The 13,589-nt window shown below is 39.3% G+C and overlaps 1 protein-coding gene across 5 annotated transcripts in view; it reads left to right on the forward strand.

Moving 5' to 3' along the window:
• Positions 1 to 13,589, forward strand: part of ZFC3H1 (zinc finger C3H1-type containing) — a 55,942-nt gene that overhangs the window by 8,605 nt on the left and 33,748 nt on the right. For 4 of the 5 annotated variants that reach the window (XR_009764447.1, XR_009764446.1, XM_061639733.1 and 1 more), the window contains exons 6-17: positions 1,799 to 1,922; positions 2,275 to 2,372; positions 3,213 to 3,416; positions 3,975 to 4,139; positions 4,384 to 4,521; positions 5,691 to 5,809; positions 6,079 to 6,225; positions 7,316 to 7,490; positions 7,660 to 7,791; positions 9,086 to 9,634; positions 9,749 to 9,858; positions 11,864 to 11,995. Coding sequence is in view for 3 of the 5 variants with exons in the window: in XM_061639733.1 (XP_061495717.1) it covers positions 1,799 to 1,922; positions 2,275 to 2,372; positions 3,213 to 3,416; positions 3,975 to 4,139; positions 4,384 to 4,521; positions 5,691 to 5,809; positions 6,079 to 6,225; positions 7,316 to 7,490; positions 7,660 to 7,791; positions 9,086 to 9,634; positions 9,749 to 9,858; positions 11,864 to 11,995 (2,093 nt within the window). In the remaining 2 variants the exon portion in view is untranslated. The remainder of the gene's footprint in view (positions 1 to 1,798; positions 1,923 to 2,274; positions 2,373 to 3,212; positions 3,417 to 3,974; positions 4,140 to 4,383; positions 4,522 to 5,690; positions 5,810 to 6,078; positions 6,226 to 7,315; positions 7,491 to 7,659; positions 7,792 to 9,085; positions 9,635 to 9,748; positions 9,859 to 11,863; positions 11,996 to 13,589) is intronic. The other variant, XM_061639735.1, reaches the window with a different exon arrangement.

The following is a 13,589-nucleotide window of genomic DNA, read 5'->3' on the forward strand; positions in this document are numbered from 1 at the left end:
TTGCTGAACTTTGTAATTTTAAGTTACAGTATTCAAATAAGAAATAAATCCTCTCCAGTCATGATTACAGAGAAGTAAGACTTCACTTAAGGGTAATACCGAATTAAATCATACTTGGAGTAAACCAATTGATTTCAGTTGGTCTGTTCTGAATAAGAGTAACATTAGATATCACGTACAATCTTTTTGAATATTTTAACTTTAACTTACTAGAAATAATTGTTTTCTTATAACGTGTATATTAATAAATATGTCCACTTCTTGTAATTTTTAAATTTAATTTAAAAAAGGTACATCATGTGGCATTAAGCAATTTCAGTCCTTAGAATAGATATTGGTGTACCTTATTGTGGCTTATTCTGCATAGAAATGTGGTTTAAATTGGGAATAGGAAACTGCTGGGGTTTTGAACCAGTGTTTGTGCGTCCAGTCATAACTTTAAAAAAATCTATTGAAATAAATGCCACTGGATAGATATTAGATTCAGCATACTGGAAGATGTAAATGTCTTTACAAACCTGATGACACTCTACACCAGCCTTTTCCAACCAGTGTGCCTCCAGATGTTGTTGGACCACAACTCCCATCTTTCCTGACCATTGGCAATGCTGGCTGAGGCTGATGGGAGTTGTGGTCCAACAATATCTGGAGGTACACTGGTTGGGAAAAGCTGCTCTACACGGTCAGTTCCGGGTTTGAGGGGACCCTGGACAAGGTGCCCTCTGCAGACTTATCCCTGTTCCCAAGCATTAGGTGGCAGAGAACAAGGAGTTGTTGCTTATGTTCTTATAGGAAGCAGCAGAACAGAAATGCCCCCTTCTCTGCTACTTTAGGCCCTGTGGCATTTTAAAATGTTATTTCCTGCTGTTCCATCAAGTGTTTGGGAAAGGCATTTAAAGGGATTGGGGAGCCTAGAGGGCTACAGAGCAGTGCTTCACCACCACTGCTGGCTGCACATCATTGCTTTTGCTGTCCCCAGTCAGAGTACCACAGCTGGTGGTTTGTTAGGGGAGGAGGGGGAAAACAGCAGTGGCCAGCCAGCAACAGAGAAGAAGCAATGCCATCTGCACAACTTGGGGCTCCCTGGTGCACTTTCCAATGATTGCTATCCTCCCAGAATAGTGGGGACATTTCTCTGTTTCTAGCTGGGGTCCTCCTTTCTTGCAATGCTGCCACCATCATCCTTCACTCCACTGCCTCTGGGCCTCACCTCAGAGACAGCCTAGGGGCATTGAAGAGGAGGATGATTTTGATTGCAGCAGCTGTAGCTGCCTCGACCAATGCTAGGTGATTTTTCTTTTTTTAAAATGTGGCTGGCATTAGCCTTGATAGGCCCTGAGCTATATGCTGATGCTGAACCTGCAGTTTCAGTTGTAATGACCCAGGGAGTCGTTATTCCTTTTCTGCAGGTTTGGAAATGGCTGAGAGGTTTGCCTTCCCGCACACTTGAAAATGATTACAGCATGATCTGGTAGCTTTGAAAAAGGAGCCTATTTATATCATTTTGATTCTACTGCAATTGTATTGTTTAGTATCTATTTGTAAAAACAATTTAGTGTTTGTCTTGTAAAAGTAGTTTTTTCTGCTGCTGTCCCTTATTGAAGCTACAGCTGCTGTCATAAAAAAAGAGCCAGCACATAGCAGTTTGCCTTAAAACCATGGGTGATCCATATTTGCTATGACCTTTCTTCCTGCAAGTGGGCAGCTATTTGAGGCAAAACAGTGGCAGCATTACAAGCCTTTAAGAAAGCAAATAAAAATAAATGTGAGGTTAACAACAAAAAATTCTTCTGTGTAGTCTTCAGATAAAGACTTGAGACGGTCATTGGATAAGCAATCAACTGAGAGTGCAGGAGGGATCTATCAGTATGATAATTACGATGAAGTTGCTATGGACACAGAAAGTGAAACCAATTCTCCTGGTAAGTGTTAACTTGCCTAATGTGTAGCTTACAACATTTTTTTCTGGTATGTTCTTGATGAAGCCATTTTTAAACTTGCATACTACTATTTTGGTTTATGCACTTTCTTATTGTTATGGCTACTACATGAGAGACATTTGAATGATCTTGTTAAAATTCAGTGCCACCTAGACTGATCCCATAGTTCTATGGATTGAAAGAGCAGCAGCACTATGTGATGAGAGAAATTTCTACTTAATTGTGTTTATCATGATTTTCATGAATTGAAGCATATAAGATCATAATAATAAAATACTAGTTGGTGTATGTTAATGTAATCCTTCATTTTTTTGCTTTTTACAATCCTTTGTAGCATCTTCTCCAGTACAACCTTCGTACTTTGAATGCCCTGCTGGATACTTTCCTCCTGCCATTCTGCAAACTGCACTGCCTCTTGCGCCACAGGTTTCAGTAAGTGATTTTTTTCAAGGTAGAAGTTTTAAAGTAGAAATAAGTGAAACTAGAAATATTCTCAAGCCAACCTATCTGTACATTCCTCTGAGCTTATATTTTGTGTGCACCCCTTCTGGCCATTTTGGAAGTTCTCCATTCTGGTATCTATTGAAATGAGATTTGTGCTGGATAAAAATATTTGTTCCTGCTCTTATTACTGTTTAGTGGCAGTAACAATACCCACTGAGGTTCACCCTGGCTTTTAACACCTGATATATAATTTTTTAGGACTCTCTCTAGCTGTGAATCTAATTTGTTTTACACTATAGTAAATGATAATGATGTATTTTATGTTGTTGTGACCCGCCATGGGACCTGGGCAGATGGCGGTGGTGGTGGTGGTAGTAGTAGTAATAATAAATCCTGTGCCATCTCTTTCTTTTACTGGAATTGTAAAAAAAAAATATTCCTGAGAGATAGTTCCCTACAGCTAGTTACTACTAAACTGTTAGAGTGGTGTAGGTTTGTGTCTCTTGTTAGCTTCTACTGTTATTTGAAGAACTAAAACTGCAATCTGTATATGCTTATTTGGGAGTAAGTCCCACTGAACTCAAATGGTGCTTAGTGCAGTCTGATACATATTTACTCAGAACTATCAGTTACTGTTATGTGGTAGATCCTTTATTATTTTTTCTCTTGAAAAATCTTCATTTTCAGTTGCTTTGTTTTGCTTTTTTGGGTTGCTAATCTTCTGTGTTCAAGTGTAGCATGAGTCTGAGCTGATGTGCTTAGCATGCTATTTAGGATGGTCAAGCAGTAACTAAGCTTTTTACCCTTTTTGTTTGCAATGTTTTTAAGACTTTGCCACTAGGTAACCAATCGTATGTGGAAAGCATTTCAAGTGTTTCTCTGGAGCCTCTACCACCCCTTCCTCCACTTCCACCTGAAGAACCAGAACAGCCCCCAAAGCCCCCATTTGCAGATGAGGAGGAGGAGGAAGAGATGTTACTACGAGAAGAGCTACTTAAATCTCTAGCGAACAAACGAGCATTCAAACCAGAGGTAATTAATAACTTCTGAATATAACCACTAGATGTCAGTCTTGGCACATCATGCTTTACATTACAACAGAAGTGTGTGTGAGAGAGTTTAGTTTGGAAAAACAAAGTTTAGGCCAAAAATTGGACAACGAAGGTGATGGACAGCTCCTAAGCAATCTGTTTTTTCCTTAAAAGAAGCTTAAAGCTCTTGTTGAGGGTTAAATTTGCTGTAACCTGAATGTTGCCTATTTCTTCTAGTTGGAGAATTAATAGGATAATTAGGATTATGACATTCAGATTGCTGAAATCTGAGCAGTGATTACTTTGCTTGCTGTTGATCTCATTTTAGTCAAATTAAGGCCATTTCCAGGCTCAATGAGATCTGCTGTCATTAAAGATTGATATCTCCTAAACTGGTAGCACTTAACAGGTCCCTCACCCAGGGTGAGCAAATTACATATGTATGACATGTTTGCAACATTGGTGGATTCAAATATTTAATAACCTTGACAATGGTTTTAATGCAAAGCCTGGGTGGTTTTCTGATCAGTGACTTAATGTTTGTTGTTTTTTAAACTAGGAGAACTCAAGTAATAGTGGTCCACCTTCACCACCTTTCCCCAATAATTCCCATGGAGTGCCAAGAAGCAATCTTTCAGCAGTCAGTATTAATACAGTGTCTCAACGTCGTGTAAAGAACACAAAGATAATTAGAGTCCCAAGACTCCCCCGAACAGTGATTACGGTAATTAAATATTTTTACTTGGCTTATAAAGGTATATCATGCTTTACGTAAATGTTGTCAAAGAAAGGCATAAACTAATGTTTAAAATCTTAAGTATTTGGTGTGTGCAAATTCAGTAGCTTGATCAAAAGTATATTGGAGGTGGGTTGGCTGTTCCTTTTGTTATTTTCAAAGAATAGAGAAACCACTATTCTTAAAGTACAATATTGCTCACCCAAAATGATTTAACATTCTATTTCTATAGCTTCCAAAGCACAAGTCAGTTGTGGTTAAACTGAATGATTCAGACGACAGCGAATCGGATGCAGAACAACCTAACTCTACTACTAGTGTGTTTGGTGGCCTAGAATCTATGATCAAAGAAGCTCGAAGAACTGTAGAGGTAAACAGAGTGGTGGGTGTGTGGGGAAATTATTGGGAAAAGGTGCATGATACTTCCAAAAATCTTAACCTACATGTGTGTTCTGTAATGGGTAACTCTGTAAAACAGGCTTTCTTGTCTATAAATAGCAGAGTGACAAGGACAGGTTTAACTCCTCTGGCTCAGAAGTCAGGACAAACAAATTCTGTGTTCCCTTTCAGAGATTAATTCACCCCAGATCTTGGGTCTGTCTTCTGACGAGGAGAGTTGTGTAGCTCTACATAATTAATAAGGAAGTCACTGCCAACCTCTTTTTTAAAAAATATTTTGTGTTATTTTCTCTCCCCACTCCTGATGTGAAATCAAGAACATGGATCTTGTCTGAATGATCTCTGGCGATGACTACACAATGAGCAGGTCACTTGTCAGAGCTCCATACAGTCTTTCTCATGATCTCTTTTAGTGAAGGAAGGGATGTTTCACACTCTTGCAGAAGACTGCCTCTGTTGGGGCATATAAGTACATGGCAATGCATTGCTTCCTTGTCCTCCCTCTCATTTTTTATTTGGAAAGATGAGTAAGTCATTGTGCATTTACTTCTGGCTCCAGCAGTGCAACAGCAGTGTCATCTGTGATGAAAATGGCGAGTGTGCTGTAGACCTTAGTCAGGGACTGGTACTATCCAATTTCTGCCCCCAACCACCTCATCCAAAGCTGTTGATGGTACAGATTCATTTGTTTGAGGGATCTATGGGTATATTTACACAGACCCAAGAATGTTGGATGCCCTGTCTGTCCTTCATGCTAAGGCAATGGGGAGACAACTCACTGGATGATAATCAGTTGTTGGAGCAGAGAACACACAACTCCCACCTACATGTCCAAGAGTTATCATGTCTTGAGGGTATTGCTACACACTCTGATTGGCACTGCACTTCTAAAGTAAATTTGCAGAGTGGCCACATCATCCTGTTCCATATTTATCTGACATACAGAATTGATGCATTTACTTCAGCCAAATCCTTCAGGAGTTGGGTGCTGTAGCAGATTCTCTAAGGATTTGACCAAGTAGTCTGTTTTCTCTGGGGTCCGTTCTAGGACCTTCATGGTAAATCCAACTTCTCTTTCTTATGTAACTTTAATTTTTTATGTAGGTTCTTATGTATAACTGCTGGATTGTTCTGTTACAGGCATCAAAACCTAAAGCACCTTTAAAGTCTGAAAAAGAAAATAACCCTGTGAAAACTCCCGAGGCCTTACCAGAAGAGAAAAAGATAGAGTATAGACTCCTAAAAGAAGAGATTGCCAGGTATATTTGTCTTACACAGTAATAAAAACAAAAAAAGAGATTTAAAAATCTTAACCTCAGTGGCCTGATCTGGTCTTTTATTTTTAATTACTTTATTTAGTTTTATTATCTTTTAGTTTATTTTTAAATTATTTTGTGAATTCTAATTCTAAAATCTCAGTGATAACAAATCTGGTTTTATCTTATTGGGAAATAACTTTTGGTCTAAATATGTCATTTGAAAATGATTCATATTAAGTTTTGAAAATAATGTGTTTTGAATTCTTTAGTCGGGAGAAACAACGCTTTATAATATCTGAACCCTTAAAGGCAAGTTCATCACCAGCAAACTCTGATGTTGAAGTTGATGGGGTTGGTAGGATAGCATTAGTAACAAAACAAGTTACAGATGCTGAGGCAAAACTCAAAAAACACAAGTAAGTCTCCTCATTTTGATATTAACCTTACTTTGCAGTGCCTAGTATGGAAGGCTAGTGCTAGCCTTTGGAATTCTCTCTAATGCACATGTTCCATCTGCTCCCTTTCTTATAGCCCTAGGTGTGTGAAGAGTGTTTGTAAATTCCTCATCATTTCCTCCTTGCTCAGCATACTCCCCTAGAGTCTTCAGAGTTTTTTTAAGTTTGTTGTCTTTACTTTTTGTTATCTTCATAAGCTCTTTCTGTATCAACAGCTTTTTTAAAGTGTACTGCCGTATTTCTTAATTTTGAATATAATACTCGAAGGATGGCATGAGAAAGCAGTGCCATTGTCACACAGTCGTATGTGTCATTGGCATGTTTAAGACACTTCATTTTAAGTATTAGCGTAACTCTGACAATAGCTAAATTGTTAGCTGTGCACACACGCATTCTGTGGCCATTTCTAGGAATTCTGTGATAACCTAGCTGGTTGCTACCCATTACATGGCATAGAGCTAGACACTTGATAGTTCTCCCTTGTACTCTAATTGTGCTGTATTGTACCATTTTAAGTTTGTTTTTAAATACATGTTTGCTGACCCAATACTCTTTATTAGGTAGAGGCCCAGGTTGTATGTATGGGTAGGCTGTAGATAAGCTGTGTTTTCATGCCGGTATTACATAAAATCTTAGAAGGTGCCACATGGGAGTTGACAGTACAAGGCTAAGGCTGCTGTGTTGGCTCTTGAGGATAGAATTTCTCAGTGTGGCATTTCTTTAGTGTTGGCATTTTAATGTTTTCCTAACCTTATGACCTAACACTGCTTTTTCAGAAATACCTTGGTACTGAATTTGTTTTTAAAATAGCTTAAGATAACTTGACAAAATGTGCTTTTTTATCTTTTAGCTTACATTTGTTGTACTGTTTTTGAGTTTTTCTTAGGTCTGTGGGGATTGTGATTGGTATCTCTGCTTTTTTAAAAGAAAATTTAATAAAAATATTAAATTGCTTAGAGACTGAAGATGTTTAGATGGGGGCTCTGGTTTCATACAGTCTTTGTATATAGGAATGGATGTAAAAACTTGAACCCTGTTCTCTTTTCTTTAGACTTCTCTTGATGAAGGACGAATCTGTCTTGAAACATCTGTTACAGCAAGAGGCAAAGAAGAAAGAGTCTGTCCGTCTTGCTGAAAGCAAGATTGCTAAACTTAATGAGCAGCTGCAAGCAACAGAGAAGATATTAAATGCTAATAAAGTGTTTTTGAAGAAGCTTCAAGAACAAGTAATTTTTCTTTTTCTATAACAGTATAAAAAGTCATAGTTTATCAGTATTGTCCTAAGACAGTCTGATTTTACTAGACATATTTTGGGCTAATTTTGGGTTAATTTATCAGTTTAACATACATACTTTGGCTCAAGTGTGTTTTCTGAAGAACGCTGAAATATTTCAGATTCACAGAGTACAGCAACGAGTGACAGCAAAAAAAGCACTAGCATTAAAATATGGAGAAGAGCTTGCTCGAGCGAAAGCACTGGCTAGCAAAGAAATTGGGAAACGAAAACTTGAACACGATCATATTGGAGTAAGTTTATTTTTAGAAACTTTGTGTTAAAGAAGCAATAACTGTCTATTACTTCAGATTGTAGGCCAGAAAACAAGAATATTAGCAATGAACCTCTGAGCACATCTCTTGTGTAAAAATAGCAGTGTTCTGTTCTTAGTAGAAAGCAAAAAGGATTGTTGTGTTACAACTTTTGGCCAAAATCCAAGGAACACCCAACTTTTTCTGTATGCCGAAGGAGAGTTTGGCATTCTTTCTCAAAGAGTGCCCTCCTTGACACACGGGAAGCCACATTTGAAAATGAGGAGACTTTCAAAAGCAATTCGTGACATGGCACAGGGATCTTGGTACCAAAATAAAAAATCCCGCTGAACGTGTCTTACATGTTGGGTGCAATTAAAGTAGTTCATTGCCTGTCAACCATTAAGGTTTAGGCCTTGCCCTTGCTTTGGGCCGTATGAATAATGAAGTTAACAGTATGGGACTGATCTGTGTTGTACTGAAGCCTTGTGTGGAATGTGACCTATTGGGAACCTTGCTGTTCATTTCTTTCAGAGAACATATTCAAACTGCCCCAACAGACATTCTTATTCAAACCTGCTGCTGCTTTTAACCCTCTGTCTAAAAGCTTGTTAACAGTTTTATCTGAATTCCAAAGGCTAGTCTGTATGAAACATACATGACGTACACAGATTAGCTATAAAGGGCAACCAGAAATTAATAATTGCAAGAAACATGCCACTCATTAAAAGGTCTCTGGCCTTCTGCTGAGCCCCTGAAATACAACATAAGGTCAGGGACAATCCTGTGCTCCACATTTTAGGCCTAAGCTTGGAACTGGGAAAGGTAAGGGATTCCGTGCAATAGGAAAATATGCCCCTGCTCCTGTGGTAGCACAGAACTCAGCAGGGGAGAGGCTTAGTTTGGTACTGTGGTGGAATGCCTAGCAAGTGTAGAAACAAGGCTACACACCTTTGCTTGCTTCTGCAAGCTCAGAGATGGATAAGGCGAGGCAGCAATTCTTCCTGTCATTCCCCATACCCTTTGCTCCAGAGTTGGGAGAGAGCCTGGGGCTTGTCATAAGGACTGAATGAGCTCTTTCCACGATAAGCAGAATTATGGGTCCTTATAAATATATATATACAATGCATAGTTTAATTTGAAACTCATGTAAGTGTGCCACTGGTGTGGTTTTCCTGTTTGTATGCATAAATTCTCTGGTAAGAATTTTAACTATAAGGTTAGTTAAAAGTGTTTTTCTAATTACCTTGCCTGTGAATGAAGTATTAAGAATTTTGAGTGTGTTTTTTGGCAGCCAAACAAAATACTGAAATTGGAGAAATCCCCTTCATTGAGCCCAAAAAAACATTCAGCAGAGCTGATTGCACTTGAGAAAAAAAGACTACAACAACTACAGTATGAGTATGCTCTAAAAATTCAGCAGTTAAAAGAGGCACATGCACATCAGACTAAAGACCGATCAACTATTATCTCCATTACAGAAGAGGAACCTGAATTTGCACTACCTCAACCCTCCCTTCATGATCTGACACAAGACAAACTGACCTTAGATACAGAAGAGAATTATTGTGATGATGAAATTTTGTCCAATTCTAGCAGAGAACGAAGGAGGTCCTTCAGAGAATCAAATTCTTTTACTAAGCCTAATCTTAAGCACATTGACACTCCTAAGCAAGAAAATACAAACAAACTTTCTAAAAAGGCACTAGAGCAACCAGAGCTCTTCTTGGGTCTGAATATTGATGAACTGAAAAAGCTGTATGTGAAAGCTGATGGCTTAAAAGATGTCTTGAGAAAAAATACTATTCTTATAATTTCTCATGAAGAAAACTTACATGGTCAGGTAATTCTGTATAGTAAATGCAAAAATATTTACGATACACAAATACAAAACATGTTTTCATGGATTATTGTGGCTTGAGTCTTTGTGTGGTTATATATTGCATCTCTTTCCTAGGAAATAAAAGTGGATGTAGACCCTTTCACAGCTCCAAGTAAACAAACAGAGGGGAAGCCACATCCGTTTGGACCTTATCATAGCCCACTTCTTGTTTTTAAATCTTACAGGTATGAATACAGAGTTGCAAAAGATGTTATGCCACATACAGAACTCTGTTGAGGGGCTGCTTTGGGTATGGTTGAGGATTTCTATTGTAAAAAGACCCTCTCGGGTGTTGATCAGCAGAAGGGACCCTCCTGGTAGTTCCACTGCCCTCAGAAGTTGAGAGCGTGGTGGCCCAGAGGAGGGGATTCTTTTTGGCAGCCTCTAAGTTGTGGAATTCCCTCCCCACAGAGGTGTGTCTGGCATGTTTACTGTATAGCTTTTGTCATAGGCTGAAGACACACTTCTTCCCCCTGGCTTTTTACACTTGAGATATATATATGGACCCTCTGTAGTTGTGAATATAATTTGTTTTAAGCTGTTTTAATCATTTATTTTATATTGTTGTGACCCACCTTGGGACCTACTGGTGAAGGGCAGGTAACTTAATTTAGTAGTAGCAGTAGCAGCAGTAATGAACAATAAATGCCTTTACATGGAAAGCACAGCAAGCAAAGGAGAAGTCCTGGAGAACAGAACTGCCAAAGATGCCTTTATGATCCTTGAGGAGGGGAAACTATGGATGCTTATAATGATAGATATCAATCTTTGATGTAGAGCTTGATGACATATGTTGTTTGCAAGAGGGATTTATTTGTAATTATTGAGCTTTTATTTAGAGAAGTGAAGAAACATCAATTGGAGATAATTAAAATATGTTGCTGTCCATTTACATGAAGAGGATGTGTGTGCCACTCTGGTAAAACAGCTGTTGGCTCGATATGGGGAGCAGACCTGTGTGTATGCATACGCATGCAGAAATCATCAATGTGCAGTTTGCAAGGACTCTGCACCCCCTGCATAGCTCTGTCAGTGAAAGCAGCGCCTTACAATGTTTGGCAGGATAGAGCTTGTCCACAGTGCAGTCTTCACTTCTTCCCTATAAGGCATAACCTGCTAGTAAGTTCTATGTAAAACAGAAGTGGTGCATTTGCCTGCTCCTATTATCTGATGATCAGTGTGTTCCAAATCACAGCTGCTCCCATAGAAGCTGATAGGGGCCACTGAAAATTAAGCCTGCTCATATCTGGGAAGTCCTATGCTGTGTTTTTTCTTGGTCATGCTAGAGTAGGGGTAACCAACATGATGGCTCCCAGGTACTATCATGGACTGTAACTCAACATCATCTCTGAGCATTGGCTATGCTAGTTTGGGTTGATGGGAGGTGCCTTTCAGGTATTGTGGACTACAATACATTGGGCTATCTCTGCTCTGGAATATGACAAAGATCAAAGTCATATACGTGCTGATTTAATTGCACAAATAACGGCATTCACTTGAGCAGTGTGACATGGAAACAATTCAGTCATGCAAAATGTGTATTCTCCATTACACTGTTCATGTGAGTATACCATCTCCTTGCTCGAGGCCTTTTGGTTTGTAGTTAACTGTGTGTAAGCAGTGTGACACAGGAACATAAGAGCAGGCTTTTATACACGTGGCTGCGTGGTAATCGGTAACGAAGCTGTGTACCAAATTGAACTGAACAATTTGTGATTCAATTCTGCATCATTCATGGGTGTAAGAAACATGAATTTAAGATAGATGCCATATTGTGTGTGTGCAACCTGCAAGTAACAAAACCATGGCAACATTGTAATGCACTGAATTAATTCTGCCTGTATCATTCTAAATACTGCTTTTGCAATTAAAGTAGATGAATGGGGAAGCAATAATGCATTGCATAATCTGATTTAGATCAAATGTGACATGTGCATCCATCTCAGCTAATGATTTCAATACCCAGCTGACTTGGTATAAAGATTTCAGTGCACAAAAGAAAAACAAGCCTCTATTCCCTTTTGGGATGAACAACAGGTGATGCTACATGTCTGCTCATGGTTATAATCTTAGAGACATGAAATGATACAGCAGTCAAATTTAGTACCTTTCGCATTTTTGTTTTTCAATCACGAGCTAATCTTATTGGCCTGAAATAACATCTCATGTTTTTACTTACTCTTTTTTTAGGTTTAGTCCTTATTTTCGAACAAAAGAAAAACTTTACCTCAGTTCAGTATCCTACAGCAATATGATTGAGCCCAAACAGTGTTTCTGCCGGTTTGATCTAACAGGCACATGCAATGATGATGATTGTCAGTGGTGAGTGATCCTCCTCCCTCCATATCTTTAATTGAGCAATATCTACTGCTGAGGCTGTTGCCTTAGGAATCTAAGCAAATTTGTCACCTGATTAAGCAAGCTTTTTGTCTGCAAACCTGATTGCTTAAGCCTTTAAAAAAAATTCTAAGAGGTATTTATAAAAAAAATTGGTTTCACTTTTGTGTCCTGGAGAGGAGGGGAATGGGAAAAAGGCGTACGGGAGGCTTTTTGGCCAGGTCAAGTGGAGGGAATCTATATCTTCTCTTCTACAAACAGACCCAGGAGAGGAGTGCTGAAGCTCCTTTTGCAGGGCTTTGAATGTCGCTTGAGACAAGCTTCACACACTCCCACATTTTGAGCCCCCATTGTGTTGAGTATGAGCTGGTATAGCACAGTGGGGAGGAGAGCCTGGCTGGGAGTCCAGAGTCTGAGTTCAAATCCTTGCTTGTGTCTTTTGGGTGTCACGGGCCAGCTAAAGATCACCCCCACAGTGAGTGGCTCGGGGGTTATGTGCCCTGCCATCTGTGCAGCTGTGGGCAAGCTGCATAATCCCAAGGAGCCCAGTTGCCCCCCAGCTGGCAGTTGCGGACAAGGAAGGGGCTGGCTTGTGCAGGTGTGGCAAGCTGAGCAGGCCCTAGCCAGCTGGGGAGGACTAGCCTCAGAGGGAGGAAATGGTAACCCCCCTCTGAATACCTCTTACTATGAAATCCCTATTCATAGGGTCGCCATAAGTCAGGATTGACTTGAATGCAGTCCATTTTTCCATTTGTGTTGAGTATTGCTTGAATATACTGGGCCAAGACAGACAAAGAGGTGTTCTTTCTCCCAGAGCAGAAGAGTGTTTTGTGTCCTGCCCAATGTTTAAAAATAACTGAGTGGCTGAGAAGATACTGGAATACATTTAAAGAGATAATGAATAGTAACAACATATATAAAGAGCAATAGCAGTAGTAAAAGCCCCAAAGCAGAACTTTCAGGTCCTTGTTTACCCAAAACAAGAAAGGGCCTTCATAGTTAAGAGCAGGGCTCTTAGAGATTTAATGAATGGGGTGGGGGCACTTACAGGAACGGAAAGTCATTATTCTCATTTTGTTTGTGTAGAGCACTTTGCTTTATAATGGTTACAATAACTATTTAGTCTGCTCGCTGATTCTCATTTTATACACAATATTCTGTTTTTATGTTGCATGGTATTTGAAATTATTTATTATTAGCCACTGGATTAAACTGGGGACTATCAACCGGTTGCTTGAGAGGCTGAATCCTGCCCTCAAAGCACTTGTTGGCAACACTGTTGCTGGCAACCCTATCTCATTGACGTATTGTTTGGCCACATGTCACACAAATGACCTTAAACTTCTCAAATGATAGCCAACATGTGAAAACTGGATACATATTGCCAGAGACGTCCTTCAAAGTTCAGTTTGCTTTTGAATAATAAAAAGTTTTGAGAAAGATTCTGTAATATGCCGGGATTACTGAAGCCCCTATGTGTAATTGTGATGATCTGAGTACTGAGGGGTGGGGAATGGTGAGTATGTACTTTTTCTGGCATCTTTTATACTGTACACTCTCAGCCTACAGCTGTACACTT

Source organism: Rhineura floridana, chromosome 8, assembly GCF_030035675.1.
Source record: "Rhineura floridana isolate rRhiFlo1 chromosome 8, rRhiFlo1.hap2, whole genome shotgun sequence".
NCBI classification, from domain to species: domain Eukaryota; kingdom Metazoa; phylum Chordata; class Lepidosauria; order Squamata; family Rhineuridae; genus Rhineura; species Rhineura floridana.